Source organism: Narcine bancroftii, chromosome 7 (assembly GCF_036971445.1).
Source record: "Narcine bancroftii isolate sNarBan1 chromosome 7, sNarBan1.hap1, whole genome shotgun sequence".
Taxonomy (NCBI): Eukaryota; Metazoa; Chordata; class Chondrichthyes; order Torpediniformes; family Narcinidae; genus Narcine; species Narcine bancroftii.
In genome coordinates this window covers 180,085,517-180,105,933 of record NC_091475.1, presented here as the reverse complement: position 1 = coordinate 180,105,933, position 20,417 = coordinate 180,085,517, and the positions used below count along the sequence as shown (strand labels likewise).

Sequence of the window (20,417 nt, the reverse complement as noted above, 5' to 3'; positions counted from 1 at the left end):
ATCCTGGCACAGACTGGTTCATTTGCTGAGGATGTGTAAGTGAAAATGAGCAATGTGCAATCAGTCATTGAGATGCACATTATGATGGAAAGAAAATCACTGAGTTAGCTGAAGATGGTTGGGCTTAGGTCAATGTCTTAAAGAATTCCTACACTAATGTTCTTCAGTTAGGGTGACTGTCCTCCAACTTAACTCATTTTATTTTGTGTGAGTATGACTCTAGCTATTAGAATGTTTTCCCCTTGATATCCCTTAATTTCAGTTTTACCAGTGCTCTTAAATGCTACAACTGACTAAATCTTATTTTGATGTCAAGGGCAGTAACTCTTAGTCTATCTCTAGAATTCATCTCTTTGGTCCATGCTTGGGCCAAGGTTGCAAAAAGATTTGGAATTGAGCAGTCTTGGCAAAACTCACATGGAGTGTCAGTGAGCTAGCCAGTTAATGGTGAATAAACATCATTTGATAGTACTTGATGGCCTTCCATCACTTGATTGAGAGTAGGTTGATTTGTTGGTTGTCAACCAGATTGGATTTGTAGTATTTTCTCTTTACAGTAAATATCCAGGCTAATTGCTACGTCAGCTAAATGCCAATGTTCTAAATGAAAGTATTCTGAACCAAAGGAGTGCTTTGGTAGGATGTAGCATTTGTATGTGTATTCATTGATATTGATAATGCACAAAGTCATTCAAGTTCTTGCAGGTCTGTATCTACGGCCTTTATTTAGTGCCATGGCCTTGGGCCATCTATTGTCACTAGTTTTTGAGCATGCCTTGAGAGCCTTCTGTCCTTTTGGAGATGCAGGAAAAGCCTGTAATTTATATTACTGTGACCAAACTACTACTGCAGTGCCTGAGAGCAGAGTTCCTTATCATCCATGCTACTGCATTTTTCACTGTTTTCTGGATCAGATACACAAGTAAAATCATCATTGAAACCAATCCCAGCTGCAATGCATAAAATCTTGAAAACCCAGCTAGGAGTAAATGCTAAATTCTTCTTTGGCTTGGCTTTGCGGACGAAGATTTATGGAGAGGGTAAATGTCCACGTCAGCTGCAGGCTCGTTTGTGGCTGACAAGTCCGATGCGGGACAGGCAGACACGGTTGCAGCGGTTGCAGGGGAAAATTGGTTGGTTGGGGTTGGGTGTTGGGTTTTTCCTCCTTTGCCTTTTGTCAGTGAGGTGGGCTCTGCGGTCTTCTTCAAAGGAGGTTGCTGCCCGCTGAACTGAGGCGCCAAGATGCACGGTTTGAGGCGATATCAGCCCACTGGCGGTGGTCAATGTGGCAGGCACCAAGAGATTCCTTTAGGCAGTCCTTGTACCTTTTCTTTGGTGCACCTCTGTCACGGTGGCCAGTGGAGAGCTCACCATATAACACGATCTTGGGAAGGCGATGGTCCTCCATTCTGGAGACGTGACCCACCCAGCGCAGCTGGATCTTCAGCAGCGTGGACTCGATGCTGTCAACCTCTGCCATCTCGAGTACTTCGACGTTAGGGATGAAAGCGCTCCAATGAATGTTGAGGATGGAGCGGAGACAACGCTGGTGGAAGCGTTCTAGGAGCCGTAGGTGATGCCGGTAGAGGACCCATGATTCGAAGCCAAACAGGAGTGTGGGTATGACAACGGCTCTGTATACGCTTATCTTTGTGAGGTTTTTCAGTTGGTTGTTTTTCCAGTCTCTTTTGTGTAGTCTTCCAAAGGCGCTATTTGCCTTGGCGAGTCTGTTGTCTATCTCGTTGTCGATCCTTGCATCTGATGAAATGGTGCAGCCGAGATAGGTAGACTGGTTGACCGTTTTGAGTTTTGTGTGCCCGATGGAGATGTTGGGGGGGGGGCTGGTAGTCATGGTGGGGAGCTGGCTGATGGAGGACCTCAGTTTTCTTCAGGCTGACTTCCAGGCCAAACATTTTGGCAGTTTCCGCAAAGCAGGACGTCAAGCGCTGAAGAGCTGGCTCTGAATGGGCAACTAAAGCGGCATCGTCTGCAAAGAGTAGTTCACGGACAAGTTTCTCTTGTGTCTTGGTGTGAGCTTGCAGGTGCCTCAGATTGAAGAGACTGCCATCCGTGCGGTACCGGATGTAAACAGCGTCTTCATTGTTGAGGTCTTTCATGGCTTGGTTCAGCATCATGCTGAAGAAGATTGAAAAGAGGGTTGGTGCGAGAACACAGCCTTGCTTCACGCCATTGTTAATGGAGAAGGGTTCAGAGAGCTCATTGCTGTATCTGACCCGACCCAGTTGAATAATGCTAAATTAATCTAACTTTAAATGCTAACTTTAAGGGCAGCATAGTTAAGGTGGTGGTTAACACAATGCTCTTACAGTGCCAGCGACTCAGGTTTGAAACCAGCATTATCTGTAAGGAGTTGGCACGTTCTTCCCGTGTCTGAGTGGGTTTCCTCTGGGTGCTCTGGTTTCCTCCCACCTTTCAAAACGTACAGAGGTTTGTATTTGGTGGCATGGGCTTGCGGTCTGGAAGGGCCTGTTACTGCGCTGAAAGTCTAAATTTAAAAAATTAATTGGAGTGAGTTGATCCTTATAATGGCTTTATGCTAACACCTTCAAGTAATGATTAGTATGATTTGTACAGTTGGACAATGGAAAACATTCAAATGAACAGGAACATAAATAAATCTGTTGTGCTGTTTATATTGCAAGTTGAGCCCATTTTCAGCAGGAACTAAAATTTACGACTCAAAGATAATTTTAACAGAGCAGAGTATCTAGTTCATTGAATTATCTAAAGTAGCAATCCAAGTCTTTAAATCTTTGAATTTTTAATTTAAAATCTAGATCGTTTTAATTATTTCACTGTTCATCATGTCAATAGAATATAGACATCAAGCCTGTTTCCGTGCCGTAAATGATTATATGGTTATAATGATGCAGCATTAGTGTTACCCAGGTTCGCTCCTGATTTCTGTGTACAGCCTTTGCCAAGTTAGAATACTCTCCCTGTAACTGGTTGGGTTGACCCCAGATGTTGGGAGGTTAACTGTAGTGGATGGTTGGCAAATTAAGTGGAGGAGTTGATGGATGTGTGAGAGAGCACAAGTAGGGGCTAGAGTTAATGAGAATGTTCTGAGACCTATCATAGACTTGATGTACTGACTGGCTGGCTCCTAATTTGTTAGAAAATATAAAAGAGAGTATTAAACCATTAAACCAAGCTAATGCCTCCAAAGAAGGTGGTGAATCTACAATTCTCCACTCCAGCGAGTTGTAAAGACCTGCTTATTACAAGTATTTAAAGTAGAGGTAGATACATTTTGGATAGATCAGGAGATTGAAGAATGTGGGGATCTGACACAGAAGAGTTGAGACTTTGAACAAATCAACCATAATTATATTACATGGCAAGGGAAGTGTGAGACGCAAAGTGGCCTACTTTCTTGTGTTCTTTAAAATGGTGGACAGCAATTATGGAAGATTCTTGACAGCTAACATAATTGAGTTGAGGTTTTTGTTGTATAAATGTTTTGCTGGTAAGTGTCTACATGCTTTGACTAAGTGAAAAATTCAGAGTGTATGAGTTTTATAAATAAGAAAAATGACCAATCAGCCTACAATAAACACAAATTAATAAGCACCTTGGATGAAAGCAGTTGTTCATGCAGGAAAGCTAAACTACCTGTAGCACTACAGGGAACTGAAGTATGAAACGACTATTGAGAACTGAACAAAGTCGTGTTTTGGAGGAAAATGAATTATCCAGGCTATTATAGGCCTGTAATATTATACAGAATATCCCACAGGAGGGGAGAAGAATGAAGAGTGAATTCAAAGAGAAGCCTCCATGGAAACACGAAAACATTAAACTTAGTACTTGGAACAGAAATTTCTCTAAAATAACTATTGCACTCAGTACAGTATAGTCAAAGTTAAACCAGAAACCTGGCATCTAATATTTTACTCACAAATAAAATGATGGCGTTAATGCAAATGCAATGGTTTTGAATCATATATAATCAACAACATGATGAAAAGATCCAGCCCTATTTACTAAAAGTTGACAAATCCTTATTAACCCTGCACTTGTTTTTTTTTGTGTTAAAAGAGAGAAAAATGCTTTTGTTCATACAATAGCCACCATCTCTGTTTAATTTCCTTCTGCTTTGCTGTTCTGGAATGAGAGCATGACAGGCCAATATAAGTCTCTCAATCTTTTTGGCCAATTTGAAAGAAACCCTTTATTGTTCTTTGTGCACTATGCCCAAATGGCTTCTAAGCAACAAGAATGGAATGTAATAATGTTGACTGTCTTTACAGAACGGGCTCTGCAAAGAAGTAGTTCCATGTTCCTTGTTCTCCCAGAATGACTGTCATGTTTCTGTTATAGTGATAATGTCCCAGTTTCCCAAGTCAATCAATGGATTTGTCTGCTTTACCCAATGGGTATTTTGTATTGAAATAATTGCAGTTTAAACTATAGGTCTGTGGTGCTACCACTGATGTATATTGTATGTATGTGCTTATAGACTGGCCCGCCCCTGAACCTGTGGCTCCTCCCTCCCAGATATCCCCAAACCTCTCCCTCAGTACCTGCCTTGGAACCAGGCCAGCAACATGTTAAGATGTGCTGACATCTAAAGGTGATTAAAGCCTACTAATCACAGATCCTTGTTCTAATGTGGTTGATTGGTAGTACAATTTAATCACCTTTATGTTTTGGGCCATGGACAAGGTAATACAGGTAGATAAACCTGATTCTGACCGTAAAGATCTGGAGGCTTCAGTCAAATTTGACCAGTGGGTGCACTGCCTCAACACGTTTATGCAGCGCAATGATGTGAAAAGTGAAGAAGACAAATGGAATTTGCTCTTTGCTCAGGTTGGCTACTGTGTCTTTCAAACAATAAGATACTGTCTTACTTACACTGCTGTGATGGACTTCCTGCAGAAACAGTACCAGGCCCCAACGAATGTCATCTATGCCCAATTTCTCCTGGGCAGTCATAAACCGGACCTGGTGAGTCCATTGACAAATACATGCAGGTGCTGTGGGAGCTAGGGCAAGCCTGTGACTGCCGAGAACTCTCGGCAACTGCCTAACTTGAAGGTCTGATACTGGATGCTTGCGTGGCTGGATTCCGGTCTGATTACATCAAACAAAGACTGCTTGGAAAGGACAATAGGTGCCTGCAGGAAGTTGTGGAATTGGCAAAATCGCTTGAGACAGAATGCTTTGGTGTTCTGTTGCACTCAGGCAATGCGGCTGCCACATGGAGAATGTAGGCACTGCTATCTTGGGACACTGGGTCCCTTGTCACCACTGCCACTATTGAGCACTCAAAGTGCTACTTCTGCAGACTCTGGAAACATTTCCGGAAGAGCTGCCCAGCTTTAAACGTGACGTGCTTCTCCTGCGGGGAGAAGAGACACTACCCAAAGGTCCCAACCTTCGACCACCATTGCCGCATGTGGGTGCCAGCCCCTGCCATCTGTTAGGTCTGCTTTGTTCATGAATGAGTGAGACAAACACCAGACTGAGTCGAAATCAGGGTTCTTTGTTCTTTATTACCGGATTGTAACACTTGCGACTAACAAAGTTAGTCGGAGAATGCATTCTGCCGTTATCAGCAAAATGGTGATTTTTTATACCCTTGGATATGTGCTTAGAACATCATCATATCATTACTTGTCCAATGACTAAAACTGTTGCTATCCTTTCCCTGCTAGCTTCCTGCCTCTCAATCCATCAATGTCTCTCTTATCTTGTAAGTACAAGGATGCATTCACATCTTGTTACAGCCCTGTACATTCCCATCTCATGATGTTTTACCTAACAGGAGTACAAGGACACCTCCCCTTCTTGTTACAGCCTTGTTCAGGGTAACTCCCTACACATTCCCATCTCATGATGTTTTACCTTACACATCTTGGACCACAACACTTTCGGCTCCACCTTCTGCGTCACTTCTGGTCATGAGAAACGGCTCGACGGGGCCCTGGGGATGGCAAGCCGGGGCGGCACCACTTCCGGCGCCACTTCCAGCAGAGAAGGACAGTAACACAGGCACAATATGGGGGCTGCCATTTTGGTGGACACCCCTGAACCAATACAGCAGCGATTCAGACAGCGATCAGACGCTGGCCTCCATCATCCTCAAACAAGACAGCCCAAATCAACTACCCAAGGCCATGGTGACTATCAAGGTAAGCAGTCACACCATTACCTGTTTATTCAACACAGGAAGCACTGAGAGCTTAATTCACCTTGGTATTGTACAAGACTAGCAGTAATCCTGGCACAATGTAAGGTCTCCTTGGCCTCCAAATTTCACTTGGCTGAGATCAATGATTGCTGCAATGTGACACTGACTGTGCAGGGCATGGAGTAAAAGAACTTTAAACTCCTGATCATGCCCCTCCTCTATGCCCCAGTCATACTGGATTTCCAGTGCAGATGCAGTTTGACAACCCATACCCACCCCTCACTGTCTGCAATACCAAACTCTTAAGCCACCCACCCCCTCTGAACACAACCTGCAGCCTCTCTTCCCTCCGGGTCCCACCACCGCCCCTGTTTGAGAACCTCACCCTCGACTGCAAGCCTCCTATCCTGTTGCAAACAGACATGGGAACATGGAAATTTTAAGGGGGAGAAGGCATTTTAGTTGCAATTTGTTCTCTTGACAATATAGCTCTTTCCATTATTACCAAAAATTAATTAAGCCTTACTGAACATTGCTAAAGAGATTGGATACAAAATACAATTTACTTGCTAAGAAAATTAGCAGCTGGTAGACAGAGAATTTGTGAACCACAAATAATTTGGAAGTGTTAGAACCTTTGGTCCCTGCCTTTTCCTCAGGACTTGCTGGAAATGCTAATTGTTTACTAATGGCTACAGTAAGTGATTCAGTGTGTTAAATGATATGACGGGAAAACTTGAGACAATGCTCACACTTAACCAATTGTCTTGTTTTAAACAGATTTTTATACCCTTATTCATAATTAAATGTTGGAATATTCATGATAGATTATTGCCTGATGGTTAGTAAAGTAAAAAGGGATAAGAAAAAAGGATAGGTACTTTTATGAATAAATGACCTTGTTTATGTGTTGTCTTTTTAGCTTCCTGTTCCTTTTACTTAACATTTATCTATTGACTTCATGGTTCCATGTGCTTGGTTTGATAAAGCAGAGACGTGGACATAATCATTTTGGTTATACAGCTCCCAGCATGGACTGTTTAGTGCCAAGAACATTGAAGGCAAAGGTATATTTCATAGGAGCGAGAGTAAATCATATGATTATTAAAATTTCCCAATTTCATTAGTGATAGCATCTTTCCTTTAATCCTGATAGATTGCTGTCCATGGTTATTTGGCTGCTTTTATTTTAATTTCAGCACCTCACATCAGTGCCATCATCGAGACCACACATTTCTAGTTTTCTTCCATCCTCTGACTGCATTCCTGCTTCAGCTCATCCACTACTGTGAAGCTCACATATGCCACACACACCTGTCCACTAGTCCTATGCTTGTTGATTGGTAGTGGGTGCCAGCCAAGCAATGCCTTAATTTCACACCCCCGATCTCATTTTAACACCCTCCATTGTTTCACCCCTTCTTATCTCTAATATAGTTCAAAAGTTTAATGAGATATCATGCAAGAATTCTACCCAATTAATCATCTTCACATGTAATTGCTCCTCAATTGAGAGTCATGGCTTGAACCACTTATACTTTAGTTATGGATTCTACAGCTCGAAACAGATCCTCAGCCCAAATTGTCCACACCACTCCCTTTCCTACCCATGTCTCAATGTCTCTGCTTCTACCTCTTCCTCTGGCAGCTTGTTCCATACTTCCACCACCCTCTGTGTAAAGAGGGTGCCCCTCGGATCCTTTTGAAATCTTTCCCCTCTCTATGTCCTCTAGTTTTAGGTTCCCATTCCCTGGGGAAAAAAAACTATGACAATGTACCTTGACTTATCTATGACTTGTATTCTCGAATGACCTCTTAATTTCTCCACCTCTTTTAAACCTACATCCCTGATCAATGTTTTGGTAATCTGACATAATGCCTCTCAACATCCATGTGGCCATCTATTTTTATTCACCACCTTTGTGCTAAATAAGTCATTGCTGTTTTCCAGGTACAGAAAGGAAACAGGCCAATTGAAAATTGATCAAGGGCTATGTTTATGCTTTGCATCTTTCTGCACCCCTTCTAACCCCATTATGGATATGTCTCATGGCAGTATACAGATTTTCTTTTTACAGAGCAGTGCAAGGCCAACGAAAGGAAAGAAGCAGAAGATGCAAGGAAAATCTGGGACTTTTTGATGTTCAAAAGCTATTTAAGGCAATAAAATAATTGAAATTGCAATGACTGCAAGGTAACACAATAATTAATGAGGTATCTATTTAAGAGATTTACTTTCAGATTTTGCATTTTATTGTCACATACAAACCTGAGATTCCTTTTTCCTGTGGGCACAGCAGAATTACCACTAATTGGTAGTGCAAAAAATGAGCTGTGCACAGTATAAAACATGTAAGCAAAGAACTGTAAACAGATAATGAATGTAAACAAACTGCAATATAGAGAGAACAAAAAGAAAATCAATAAAGTCCACAAGTAAGTCTTTAAGTGTGTCTCTGATTGAGTTTGTCATTGAGTAGCAGCTGTTCCTGAACCTGGTGGTGTGAGTCTTGTGGCACCTAGACCTCTTTCCTAATGGCAGCAGCGAGAACCGAGCGTGTGCCGGGTGGTGAGGGTCTTTGATGATGGCTGCTGCTCTCTGACGGCAGCATTCCCTGTAGATGCACTCAATAGTGGGGAGGGTTTTGCCTGTGATGTCCTGGGCTGTGTCCACTACCTTTTGGAGGGCTTTACGCTCAGAGGTGTTGGTGTCCCCGTACCAGACGGTGTTTGGGGCAGAATAAGTATCAGCAGCAGTATTCTCAAGATTTTTTCCCCCCAAAAAGCTCCAAATAATTTTTATTAAAAAAGTTGTTGTTTTAATATCCAAAGATCATTTCTCCCATTGTGCTGCTCTTTGGATAGGGATGTTTTAAATCTATTTATTTGTATATAATTCTTCTTCTTTCTTTCTTTCTTCTTTGGCTTGGCTTCGCGGATGAAGATTTATGGAGGGGGTAAAAGTCCACGTCAGCTGTAGGCTCGTTTGTGGCTGACAAGTCCGATGCGGGACAGGCAGACACGGTTGCAGCGGCTGCAGGGGAAAATTGGTTGGTTGGGGTTGGGTGTTGGGTTTTTCCTCCTTTGCCTTTTGTCAGTGAGGTGGGCTCTGCGGTCTTCTTCAAAGGAGGTTGCTGCCCGCCAAACTGTGAGGCGCCAAGATGCACGGTTTGAGGCGATATCAGCCCACTGGCGGTGGTTAATGTGGCAGGCACCAAGAGATTCCTTTAGGCAGTCCTTGTACCTTTTCTTTGGTGCACCTCCGTCACGGTGGCCAGTGGAGAGCTCGCCATATAACACGATCTTGGGAAGGCGATGGTCCTCCATTCTGGAGACGTGGCCCACCCAGCGCAGCTGGATCTTCAGCAGTGTGGACTCGATGCTGTCGACCTCTGCCATCTCGAGTACTTCGACGTTAGGGATGAAAGTGCTCCAATGGATGTTGAGGATGGAGCGGAGACAACGCTGGTGGAAGCTTTCTAGGAGCCGTAGGTGATGCCGGTAGAGGACCCATGATTCGGAGCCGAACAGGAGTGTGGGTATGACAACGGCTCTGTATACGCTTATCTTTGTGAGGTTTTTCAGTTGGTTGTTTTTCCAGACTCTTTTGTGTAGTCTTCCAAAGGTGCTATTTGCCTTGGCGAGTCTGTTGTCTATCTCATTGTCGATCCTTGCATCTGATGAAATGGTGCAGCCGAGATAGGTAAACTGGTTGACCGTTTTGAGTTGTGTAATGATGAGTTTATTATCATAAACATTATACAATTTACATATGCCCCAAAGTTCTTAATTGCTGCAGCTGCACAGATGAACTAATTGATTTAAATTAGAAGAGTCAATAAATACATGAGATAGCTAATAAACAGTCACAATAATTGTTAATGAAATAAAAATGACTTGCAGTAGTGCAGACATTCAATTTGTGTTGTCAGAATAATCTGACGGGTGTCTATGATTAGTGGAAAGATTTACATCGTTACTTCCTATGGATGCTGTGAGACCTGCTGAGATCCTCCAGTATTTCTGTGTTTTTACAATGATAAATGTAACAAGGGAGGTGCAAGAGGCTGATCGCTGTTGGAAAGAAACTGTTCTTGAATCTAAAGGTGTTGGTCTTCAGGTTTCTGCCTGATGGTAGCAGCGAGAAGAGGCTGTGAGTAGGGTGATGTGGGTCCTTTGTGACTTGGTTGTCTTTTTGAGTTTGCTTTGTATGAGTAGAAAACTGAAAAAATGTTGTAGTGTTGGTTAGTAAGTCCTTTGTCATTGGTTTCAATAATATGCAATTAATCTATATGACATAAAATTAATCTATTTAACTTAAAATAGTGCATTAATTTGGTTGAAAAATCTTTTCATAAAATGATATTTTGAAATAGGAAAAGATGTCTGGTAGTCTGAATTAGCTATCTGTTTTTGTTCAGGCTTACTCAAAAATCAATGTGTTGCTTCCCCCCGACCCCCATTCAAATACTTGGGCAAATGTCTATACTCTGACTGTAAACTACGCCACATATAGAAAGTACAGAAATTCACACAATTTCTTCACTGATGATGCACTACACACATTCATTGGACTGGATTGTCCTGGACGCTTCCCTGCACTTTCATCTGCAGGATGTGAAGGACTGAATGAGCTGAACCTTTACATCTGATTGGTCAAGTGGCCTCTGAGCAGTGAGATGGCCTCAAGCAGTGAACCCTGATGACTGCCAGAGGAATAGTTTCTAAATTGTCCCTGAAAGTCACACACTTTAAAAAAAAAAAATCAAATGGAGCCATACAATTCAAACTTTAAAATAAAGTAAAATAAATCACTAAACTGCACTGACCCTTTTCCCCATTTTGACAATTTTACCCAACTAGATAGAATCCTCTTTCGTACCCCATTCAATGCTGGTGTAAAACTGAGGCCTGAATTTGTAATGCACATATTTTCATCAGTATATCATTAATCTGATCCTGGGATCTATGTTAAACAGCAGAATGAACAGTCAGATGCAATGAACAGTTGGTAGCTTCTTTTGGAACTATCAGCCATCAGTCAGTGCTTAATCAAGGATGACTTCTTTATTAGTGTAATAAGATTCAAATAGGCTATACAGTGCTCACATTTATGATTGAATAGCCTCCTCATATCTAAACTGTTCTATTGCTTGGAGTTTAATATTAAGCAAAATTCCATCTCTTTTGAATTATAGAAATGTGTGTTAGAATTCTAATAAAATGTGTTGTTAACAGTATTTATAACTGAATGCTTTTCTCAGTACTGTATATCATTATCATTGTGTCACTGTTAACTACCTCTGTAATATTTTTACTTGCCATTGCAGTGATACAGTACATTTCCAATGATCTGAAAACCACTTTATTGAAATTCTCAGTCATCCGCAAAAATTTTTGGTGGAAACATGGCATCACAACTTGAAAAACAGTTAAACTTTTTAAAATCTGTCATGCTGAAGTGGAACTCTGATGCGCTGTTAGTGCCATTTTGAATCTAATGAAGCTCCTGTGTACTCAAGTGGGACTCTGACATACTGTTAGCGCCATTTTGAATCCAATGGAACTCTTGTGTAAGAATTAAACTTTATTTCATTCTTGAAAAACCTTCCCTTGTTCTTTGTTGTTGTTTTAACTGCCGATGCAAGTATTATGCTGCTACTACTGGGCCCCCGGTCTGGTTTGGTGACAGGGGTGGGGAGATGTTGGGGATCAGAGTGGGGACCTTGGGCCCTTGGGCAGGTTCAGCAACAGCATTGGAGAGGTGCCTGGGTTTGGAGCGAGGACCCAAGGCTCCCGGTAGGTTTGGTAACGGCGGTGGGGAGGTGTCGGGATTGGCAACAACCAATATAAGTATTCTGCTACTTAAAGTGAGATGCAACCGTGCCTGCCTGTCCCGCATCGGACTTGTCAGTCACCAACGAGCCTGCAGCAGACGTGGACGTACCCCTCCATAAATCTTCGTCCGCGAAGCCAAGCCAAAGAAAGTGAGATGCTTAAAGCCATTTCTCAGATATCTGGAAAATACAGTTAACCAATATACATCCGGTCCTGAGCATTTTGGATAATCGGAAACGTACTGAATGGAGAAGTATTACATTTAAATTTAAATTAGCAGTAAATTAATTTTTTTTTAAATTAAATTCAAATTTTAAATTTAAATGTAAATATTTAAATGCTCGTCTCAGTCTATCATTATCATTATGTCCCTGTTAAGTACCTCTCTCTGTAATATTATTCTTGCCATTGGAGTGATATGAAGAAGTACTAATATAATAAAATTTATCCACTGCAGTGGATGAATTTCCCTGTTATAAAACCCATTATAATTGGGTTTATGGATTCATAAAAAAATAATTTGAACTTTTTTTTATTCCTGATTACATTAATTTCTGATGGAAAATTAAGTTTATTCAAATATTTGATGAATGGCTTCTTCAAAAACTATTAAACTGTGAGATAATGTTCGTCATCAATAAATGTGATTAAGGACCTGCAAACAGAACACATGGTTAGGATGGTTTTGGAGGGATATGGGCCAAATACAGGAAAGTGGAACTAGTGTGGTGGGACATTTGGGTCAATGTGGGGAAAATGGGTCAAAGGGTGTGTTTACAAACTGTATAACTAAGGTGTCAGGCCCTGATGGCATACTGAAAATCCGCACCAACCAACTAGCTGGAGTGTTCATGGACATTTTCAACCTATCATTCCTGCAGTCAAAGGTTTCCACCTGCTTCAAAAGGGCATTAATAATCCTGGTACCCAAGAAGAGTAGTGGGAGCTACCTCAGCGATGACACCACAAACAGCAATGAGGAAATATGCAGGAGAGAGATAGATCAGCTCTTTGAGTGTGTCACACCAACAACTAAGGAAATGATTGTGGACTTCAGGAGAAGTCAGGGGAACATGACCCAGTCCTCATCGAGGGCACAGTGGTGGAGAGGGTCAAGAACTTCAAATTCTTGGGTGTCAACATCTCCAAGAATCTGTCCTGGAGCCTCCACGTTGATGCAATTATGAAGAAGGCTTGCCTACAGTTAAACCTTGTGAGGTGTTTGGGGAGGTACGGTATGACACTGAAGACTCTCAAAAACTTCCACAGGTGTATCATGGAGAGCATTCTGGCTAGTTACATCACTATCTGGTATGGAGTTGCCAAATCTCAGTACAAGAAAAACACTCCAGAGGGTTGCTAATTTGGCTTGCCACCCTCACAGGAACCAGACTTCACTCCATTGACGACATCTACATGAGGCGGTGTCTTAAAAAAAGCAGCCTCTATCCTCAAATACCCCCACCACCCAGGCCATGCCCTCTTCACTCTGCTACCATTGGAAAAACGGTACAGGAGCCTAAAGATGAGCACTCAATAGCACAAGGACAGCTTCTTCCCCACTGCCATCAGATTCCTGAATAATCAATGAACCAAAGACACTGCCTTACTTTTTGTGCACTATTTTTTTAATATTATTGTTGTAAGATGGTTCATAATATGAATGTTTGCACTGTGATGCTGCCATAAAACACCGAATTTCACGACTTGTTCATGACAATAAATTCTGATTCTATATCTTGGGGAGTGTCACTATAAATGGCACAGCAAGGAATAGAAATGGGCTTATTTGACAACTTGTGTTAAATGTGCATTTTCTATTCCTGAAATTTGATTTTCTTAACTTCATTAAAATCATAATTCAGAAATAGTGTACAACACATATATTGTGCAGCCAAAGACAAATTGCTATCTTGTAATATATAATCAAATTTGAATTATTGACAATATTTGACAATGAAGTCCAATGTGAATAATTGAACACAGTTGTGAGAAAATGATCGTATTTAAATGAATTGTATTGAAACTAATTAATTGCTTTGGCTTCACCACAGCACTCAAAGTCATTGTTTGCAATTTTAAGGTTAGGTATATTTACATAGAGAATAAATTATTGGAACCAATCTTTTAATTCTCTTATTTAGTTTCACTATTTTCCATTTCAGCTGCCATCTAATCTCTCTCCACCTCTGCAACCCTTCCGACATAGTCCAGGAGCACATCCAAAATGGATGAAAATAATCCAACTCATTACTCGACCTTTGACCCAACTTGACAACACCCACCAAGTTGTTTATGAAAGCTAGTCACATTTGCTTGTGTTTGGACCATGTCTCTTGAAACCTTTCCTAACCATGTAGTTGCCTAAATGTCTTTTGAATATTGCAATTGTACTTGTGCCATGCTCTTCAGTCCCTTTTAAGTTTTTTCCCCTCTTATCTTCAAGCTATGCTTTCTAGATTTAGACTCTCCTACTCTGGGGAAAAATAGACTATGACTATTTACTTTATTTATGTTCTCCTGAGTGTATAAACTTTTATAAGTTCACCCTTCAGCCTCCCATATTCCAGAGAGAAAAGTTCCACCCCACCCAGCCTCACCTTCCAACTCAAACTCTCAAGTCCATTAACATTCTTATGAATCTATGCTGGACTTACACATTTAATGTCTTTTTTCTTGGGGTCGTTCAAATCAAGAATTGACTCCTTGCAGAAATCTTGAAAGTTTGATGACAAAATATTGTAGTGATGGAAGCTTGCTTTTATGAAAGAAGGACTTCTTGTTTGAAAGACCACCGTCTATCTGGGATGGAGGCAAAATCTCAAGCCACATCACACTGAGCACTGGCACAACTCAGGGCTGCATGCACAGCCTGCTACTGTTCACACAGCTAACTCATGACTATACTGCCAAGTTAAGCTCTAACAGAATCATTATGTTTGTGGATGACACAACAATAATTGGCCTTATTGGCAATGATGATGAGTCAGCATACAGAGAGGAGGTTAAAGTCTACAGTGATGCAAGAGAAATAACCTGAGTGTCAACATGGACAAGACAAAGGAGATTATTGTGGACTTCAGAAGAATGAAGAACCACTCCCCACTATGGGCAGCAGAGTTAGAGTAGAGGTTAGCACAATGCTGTAACCGTGTTGGCGATTGGGACTGGGGTTTGAATTCTCTGTAAGGAATTTGTATGTCTCCTTATGTTGGAATGGGTTTTCCTCAGAAGCTCAAGTTTCCTCCCACCTTTCAAAATGTACTAGGGTTGTAGGTTAATGGGTGGCATGGGCTTGTGGTCCAATTATGGTCTGTTATCGTGCTGTATGTCTAAATTTAAAATTTAAGATGCATATCAATGGCCCCACCGTAGAGAGAGTGGAGAGCACATAAAATTCCTTAGCATTTATTTAAAGGACCCAGACCTCCTCATTGGCCAGGAAGATGCAGCAGCACCTACACTTCCTAAGGAGATTGAGGAGGGCAAGGCTATAGGCCACCATCCCAACAACAATCTACAGATACACAATAGAGAGGGTCCTGAATGGCTGCATCATTGTATAGTACAGTAGCTACACGACATCAGATCAGAGGTCTGATTGGAGGTAATTAAAACTGCTAAGATTCCTTCCCTCAATCCACGATGTCTTTAAGGAGTGGTGGTTGGGAGGAGTCACGTGATGGAGTAGTGGCCGGACGGTGAACTCCAGCCCTCTCCAGAAAAGTCGGAAAAAACAAAGGAAAACACAAAGGCACAGAAATAAAAGTTAAAGAAAAGTGAGTATAAAGGTGGAAAGAAGATGGCGACAAAAAAAGAAAAATCGAAATCAACGGTAAGAAGAGAGGAAGAGAAGACAACGGAGGAAGAAGGAGAAGGCCTTACCTGTTCGAAGAGGCCCGCGGTGGAGAGAGAAACCCGCTCCCTCAGGTCGGTAGAAATTGGACTACAAAAATGGCTCGCTGAGCCGAGTAAAAGTGCGCAACCGCGCATGAAAAAAAAAACACACCGACGGGAGGGGTGACCAGCTGGGGAGTCGATCTCCACAGCCGGCAACGACAGCTGCAGAACACCTGCAGCAAGAAGAGAACACAGAAGACAATGGAAACAAGAAAGAAGAGAAGAAAAGGGCAACAAAGAAACAACAGATGGCCAACCCAGAGGAAGAGGAAGAGTACAGTGAAATAGAAGAAGAAGGGAAAGGCAAGGTAAAGGATTTACTTTCTCTTATTAAAGAATACATGGAGTCATTTAAAGAATGGCAAACACAGGAATTTAATGATTTAAGAAGAAGAATAAACAACACAGAAGAGAAAATGAATAAAATAGATATGACCTTAACAGAAATGGGAAAGAAAATGGACAAGATGGAAGAGCAGGCAGTAGCAGCAGAAATGGAGGTAGAGGACTTAAAAAAGAAATTAGAGGAATCTAATAAAAAAGTTATAGAGACACAAGAACTGTTAGCTCAGAAAATAGATATAATGGAAAATTATAACAGAAGAAATAACATAAAGATAGTGGGCCTTAAGGAAGATGAAGAAGGCAAGAATATGAGAGAGTTTATAAAAGATTGGATCCCCAGGATCCTAGGATGTCCAGAACTACAGCAAGAAATGGAAATAGAAAGGGCACATAGAGCATTGGCCTTTAAACCACAACCACAACAAAAACCAAGATTTATTTTAGTAAAATTCCTAAGATATACTACAAGAGAAAAGGTACTGGAGAAGACAATGGAAAAAGTAAGAGAGGGCAACAAGCCACTGGAGTATAAAGGGCAAAAAATCTTCATTTATCCAGATATAAGTTTTGAACTCCTAAAGAAGAGAAAGGAGTTCAATACAGCAAAGGTGATTTTATGGAAGAAAGGGTATAAATTTATACTAAAGGATCCAGCGGTCTTGAAAATATTTATTCCAGGACAACAAAACAGACTATTCTCGGATCCAGAAGAAGCACGAAAATTTGCAGAACAATTACAAAATAGACTGAGGGATGAAGACGTGTAATGAGAGTAAAAATGATCACGATTGATATGTATGTGGGTAAAGAGGTATAAGAGTGTATAGGTAAAATGTGCATACGTGAATGTATCTGTATTTAGAGGAAAATATAGATAGTATAGACAAGAATTAATAAGGGAAGGTAATGGAATAGAGAGAATAAGGAGGGAATTAAAAGAGTGACCTTTGTTACATATGAAAAGTGAAATCTTTTCTGGGGGGGGCTGGGTGGTGGGGAGTTGCGGTCACTGCAAAATCAGTTGACGCTTGCGAGTGAATTCCCAAACCCAAATGGAGAGGGGAGATGTGGTTGTCCGACAAGGGATAAAGGACAACTCAGGAGGGGAAGGGGAGATTGGGGCTAAAGAAGTTATAAATAGGAGAATAAGGAAAATGTTTGATGTTTTAGGAATGTTGTCTTATAAAGGGTTTAAAATAAGAAAACAGAAATGGAAAAGGAGGAAAGGTAATGATGGAAAAACGGAAAGGGAAGATAAACAAAGTATAAAATGGCTACGTTGAACTATATGACTTTAAATATTAATGGAATACATAACCAAATTAAAAGGAAGAAACTGCTAAATGTACTGAAAAAAGAAAAAATTGATATAAGGAGTGGTGGTTAAAGAGGGCTCAGAGAACCATTGAGGATCCTTACCACCTATCCCGCAGTATCTTGAAACACTATTTTCAAGGAAGAGGTACAGGAGCATAAAAACCAGGACTCCCAGGCTGAGAAACAGCTCCATCTTGCAGGCAGTGAGACTGATGAACAATCCTAGAAACCTGCAAATTATTTATATATATATTTATTTTAGTTCACCCTATGTATACGTCCTTTGTGTATGGGATATACTGTGTGTGTGCACAATGACCCAGAGATGCACTGTTGTGTTGGGTTGCATATGCATATGTACAATCAGCTGACATTAAATTGAAGTCTGTTTAGATGGAAAGCAGAGCTGATTAGAAGGTGGGCAGCGATGAACAACATCTGATCTCCATCTAGCCACTCCACATGCCTCTTCCTGTCAAACAAAACTTTGTGTCTGGAAGATGTTCCCGAAGAAGGAGATAGCAGTTTTTAAATATTACAACACGGGCTATAATATGCTCCCTTGCATTTCTGAAATGGGTGCAAAAAGGTCGATGGTAATTGATGTATGGTAAGTACTTAGACACTTTCTAAAACAGATAATAAACTCAGCTTTGTCTTTTAAGTGCTCATGATTTGGTCCCCTGATTGTAAAGACCAACTTGGTCAATTTCTTCTCGTTAAAATAATTCTCACATCCTGGCATCATTCAATAGATGAACCTTCTTCTTCCTTTAGTGATTAGAATTCTATATTTGGGGTGGCATGGTTGGTGCAGCAGTTCGCACAATGCCTTTACAGCACCAACAATCAGGACCGGGCTTCGAATCTCCCGGTGTCTGTAAGGAGTTTGTATGTTCTCCCCATGTCTCCATGGGTTTACCACAGGGGCGCTGGTTTCCTCCCACTGTACAAAACATACTGGGGATTGTAGGTTAATTGGGTGACACACATTCTTGGGCCAAAATGGCCTGTTACCGTGCAGTTTCTCTAAATTTAAAAAAAAATTATAACATGGCCCAACTGGTCTTTTGCAGTGGATGGTCAAACTATTTTCCCCTTTCTTTCTTTCTTGATCCAATTCATTACAATACTAAGTAGATGTGGTTACCATACCAAGTGATGTTTGTATATTTTCTGACAAAATTGACTTATGGATGTATGTGAAAACAGTACCCATTTGTTACCTGGGAACTGCCTGTATTCTTAATCAACCTGTGCCTAAGTACTGATTTATACCTTCCCTCAGAATTTTTGGCAATAATTTGTCCATTCTGATGTTCAATGAATGAATGTCTGTTGTTACTTGGTTGATGTCTTTCAAGAAGGCTGACAGATTATCCATCTTTCAGTCTTCTGGTGCCAATCTTTTAGCCAAAGAGAAATGAAAATTGAGAATTGAGAATAGTCAGAATCTACATTATTTCCTGCATTTTTTGAAGAACCTGGGATATATCTTATTCAGGCTTTGCAATTATCCACTTTATTATTTGCTTGGAGCCCCTCTGTCTTTCTCTCTCTTTATTATTTCCTATACTTAACATTTTACAAATTCTCTACCATCAAAACAGATGCAGAGTATGTATTCAGAACTATACATGTCTTATACTTCAAAAATATCAATTCAGTCAAACTACCAACTCGTCTTCTTAATCATCAACCAAGTTAGGAAAGGTGTTGACAACATGACTATCAAGCAGCCCTTACTCAACCCTTGTTCACTTGTGGTTCTTCCAAAGCTAGTTGACTCCAATGTTGGGAGTAATAAGAAAAAAAAATGTAGGGAAGTATAGAATGAACTTGAGAGGGTGTTCTTGACTTCAAGGTTATATTTAACAATATATGGCATCAAGTAGCCTTGGTAAAATGAAAGGGCTGGAATCCTTTCTTCTGCTTGATCAGGGAGGCAATTAATGTTGAACAATGTTCTGCTTCTTTCCACTCCAGAGGAAAACCTACTGGAGGAGAACTAAATTGTTAGAGTTAATGTGAAATGTAGCCTTGCTTGACCCCACTGGGACTGGACCTGTGGCATTGGATCTATTGATGAAGATCAGAACTTTCAAGTCATAATGGAACACTAAGTGAAAGGTCAGGGATTTAGGTGGACTGCCATAATCTGAGAAGAATAGGTTGCATCAATCTCATTTTTTATTTGTATTGCATTCTCATCAACTCTCCTGGATTCTATCATTCACCTCTGTACTAGGAGCAATTTACAGTTGACAATTAACCTACAAACCTACACGTCTTTGTCAAACCGTACATAGGCAGCACCCGAGGTCTGGCTTTACTAGCCATGCCACTGTGCTGCAGAGTGGCAAATATTAGTGGGTTGCCAGCTGGATGCTTGCACATTTATAAAGAAATCAAATGCAAATGCCATCATTATCAAACCAGATATGCCATATAAATCCAAGTGTGTTATTGTTTTCCCAATAACTAACCCAGGGATGAAACAGAACACTGGCTTCCTGGTATCATCTGCTACTCTTTTTATATTCAGCAGACAGTTTAAATGTACACTCCATAGACTGAAATTTTGGCTATCAAGTAAGAAAAAATTACTTTGCTTAAACAGTGCTAAACTGCCTATTTAATTCACCATTTTTTTTCTTTCCTTCACAAGAAAACAGACAAATGCTCCTCTTGAGTTCTCTTGGAACATAATTGTGTCCCTTAAAATAGTAATGAACTCAAGAGTTATAGCAATCTTCACCCCTCACATTTGTGAAATTCTTGTTACTTTTACTGTCGTTGCATCTGACTGAAGATTATTTTATACTAAATCCATAATGAAATATAATACAAGTATTCT

At 40.8% G+C, this 20,417-nt stretch overlaps 1 protein-coding gene across 4 annotated transcripts in view; it reads left to right on the top strand.

The window, feature by feature from the left end:
• Nucleotides 1–20,417, top strand: part of katnal1 (katanin p60 subunit A-like 1) — a 122,774-nt gene that overhangs the window by 92,737 nt on the left and 9,620 nt on the right. For 2 of the 4 annotated variants that reach the window (XR_011342270.1, XM_069891558.1), the window contains one exon: nt 11,491–11,766. The exons of 1 other annotated variant lie outside the window; for it this stretch is intronic. Coding sequence is in view for 1 of the 3 variants with exons in the window: in XM_069891558.1 (XP_069747659.1) it covers nt 11,491–11,512 (22 nt within the window). In the remaining 2 variants the exon portion in view is untranslated. Of the gene's footprint in view, nt 1–8,238; nt 8,355–11,490; nt 11,767–20,417 lie in introns of those variants that run through there. One more of the 4 variants, XR_011342271.1, reaches the window with a different exon arrangement.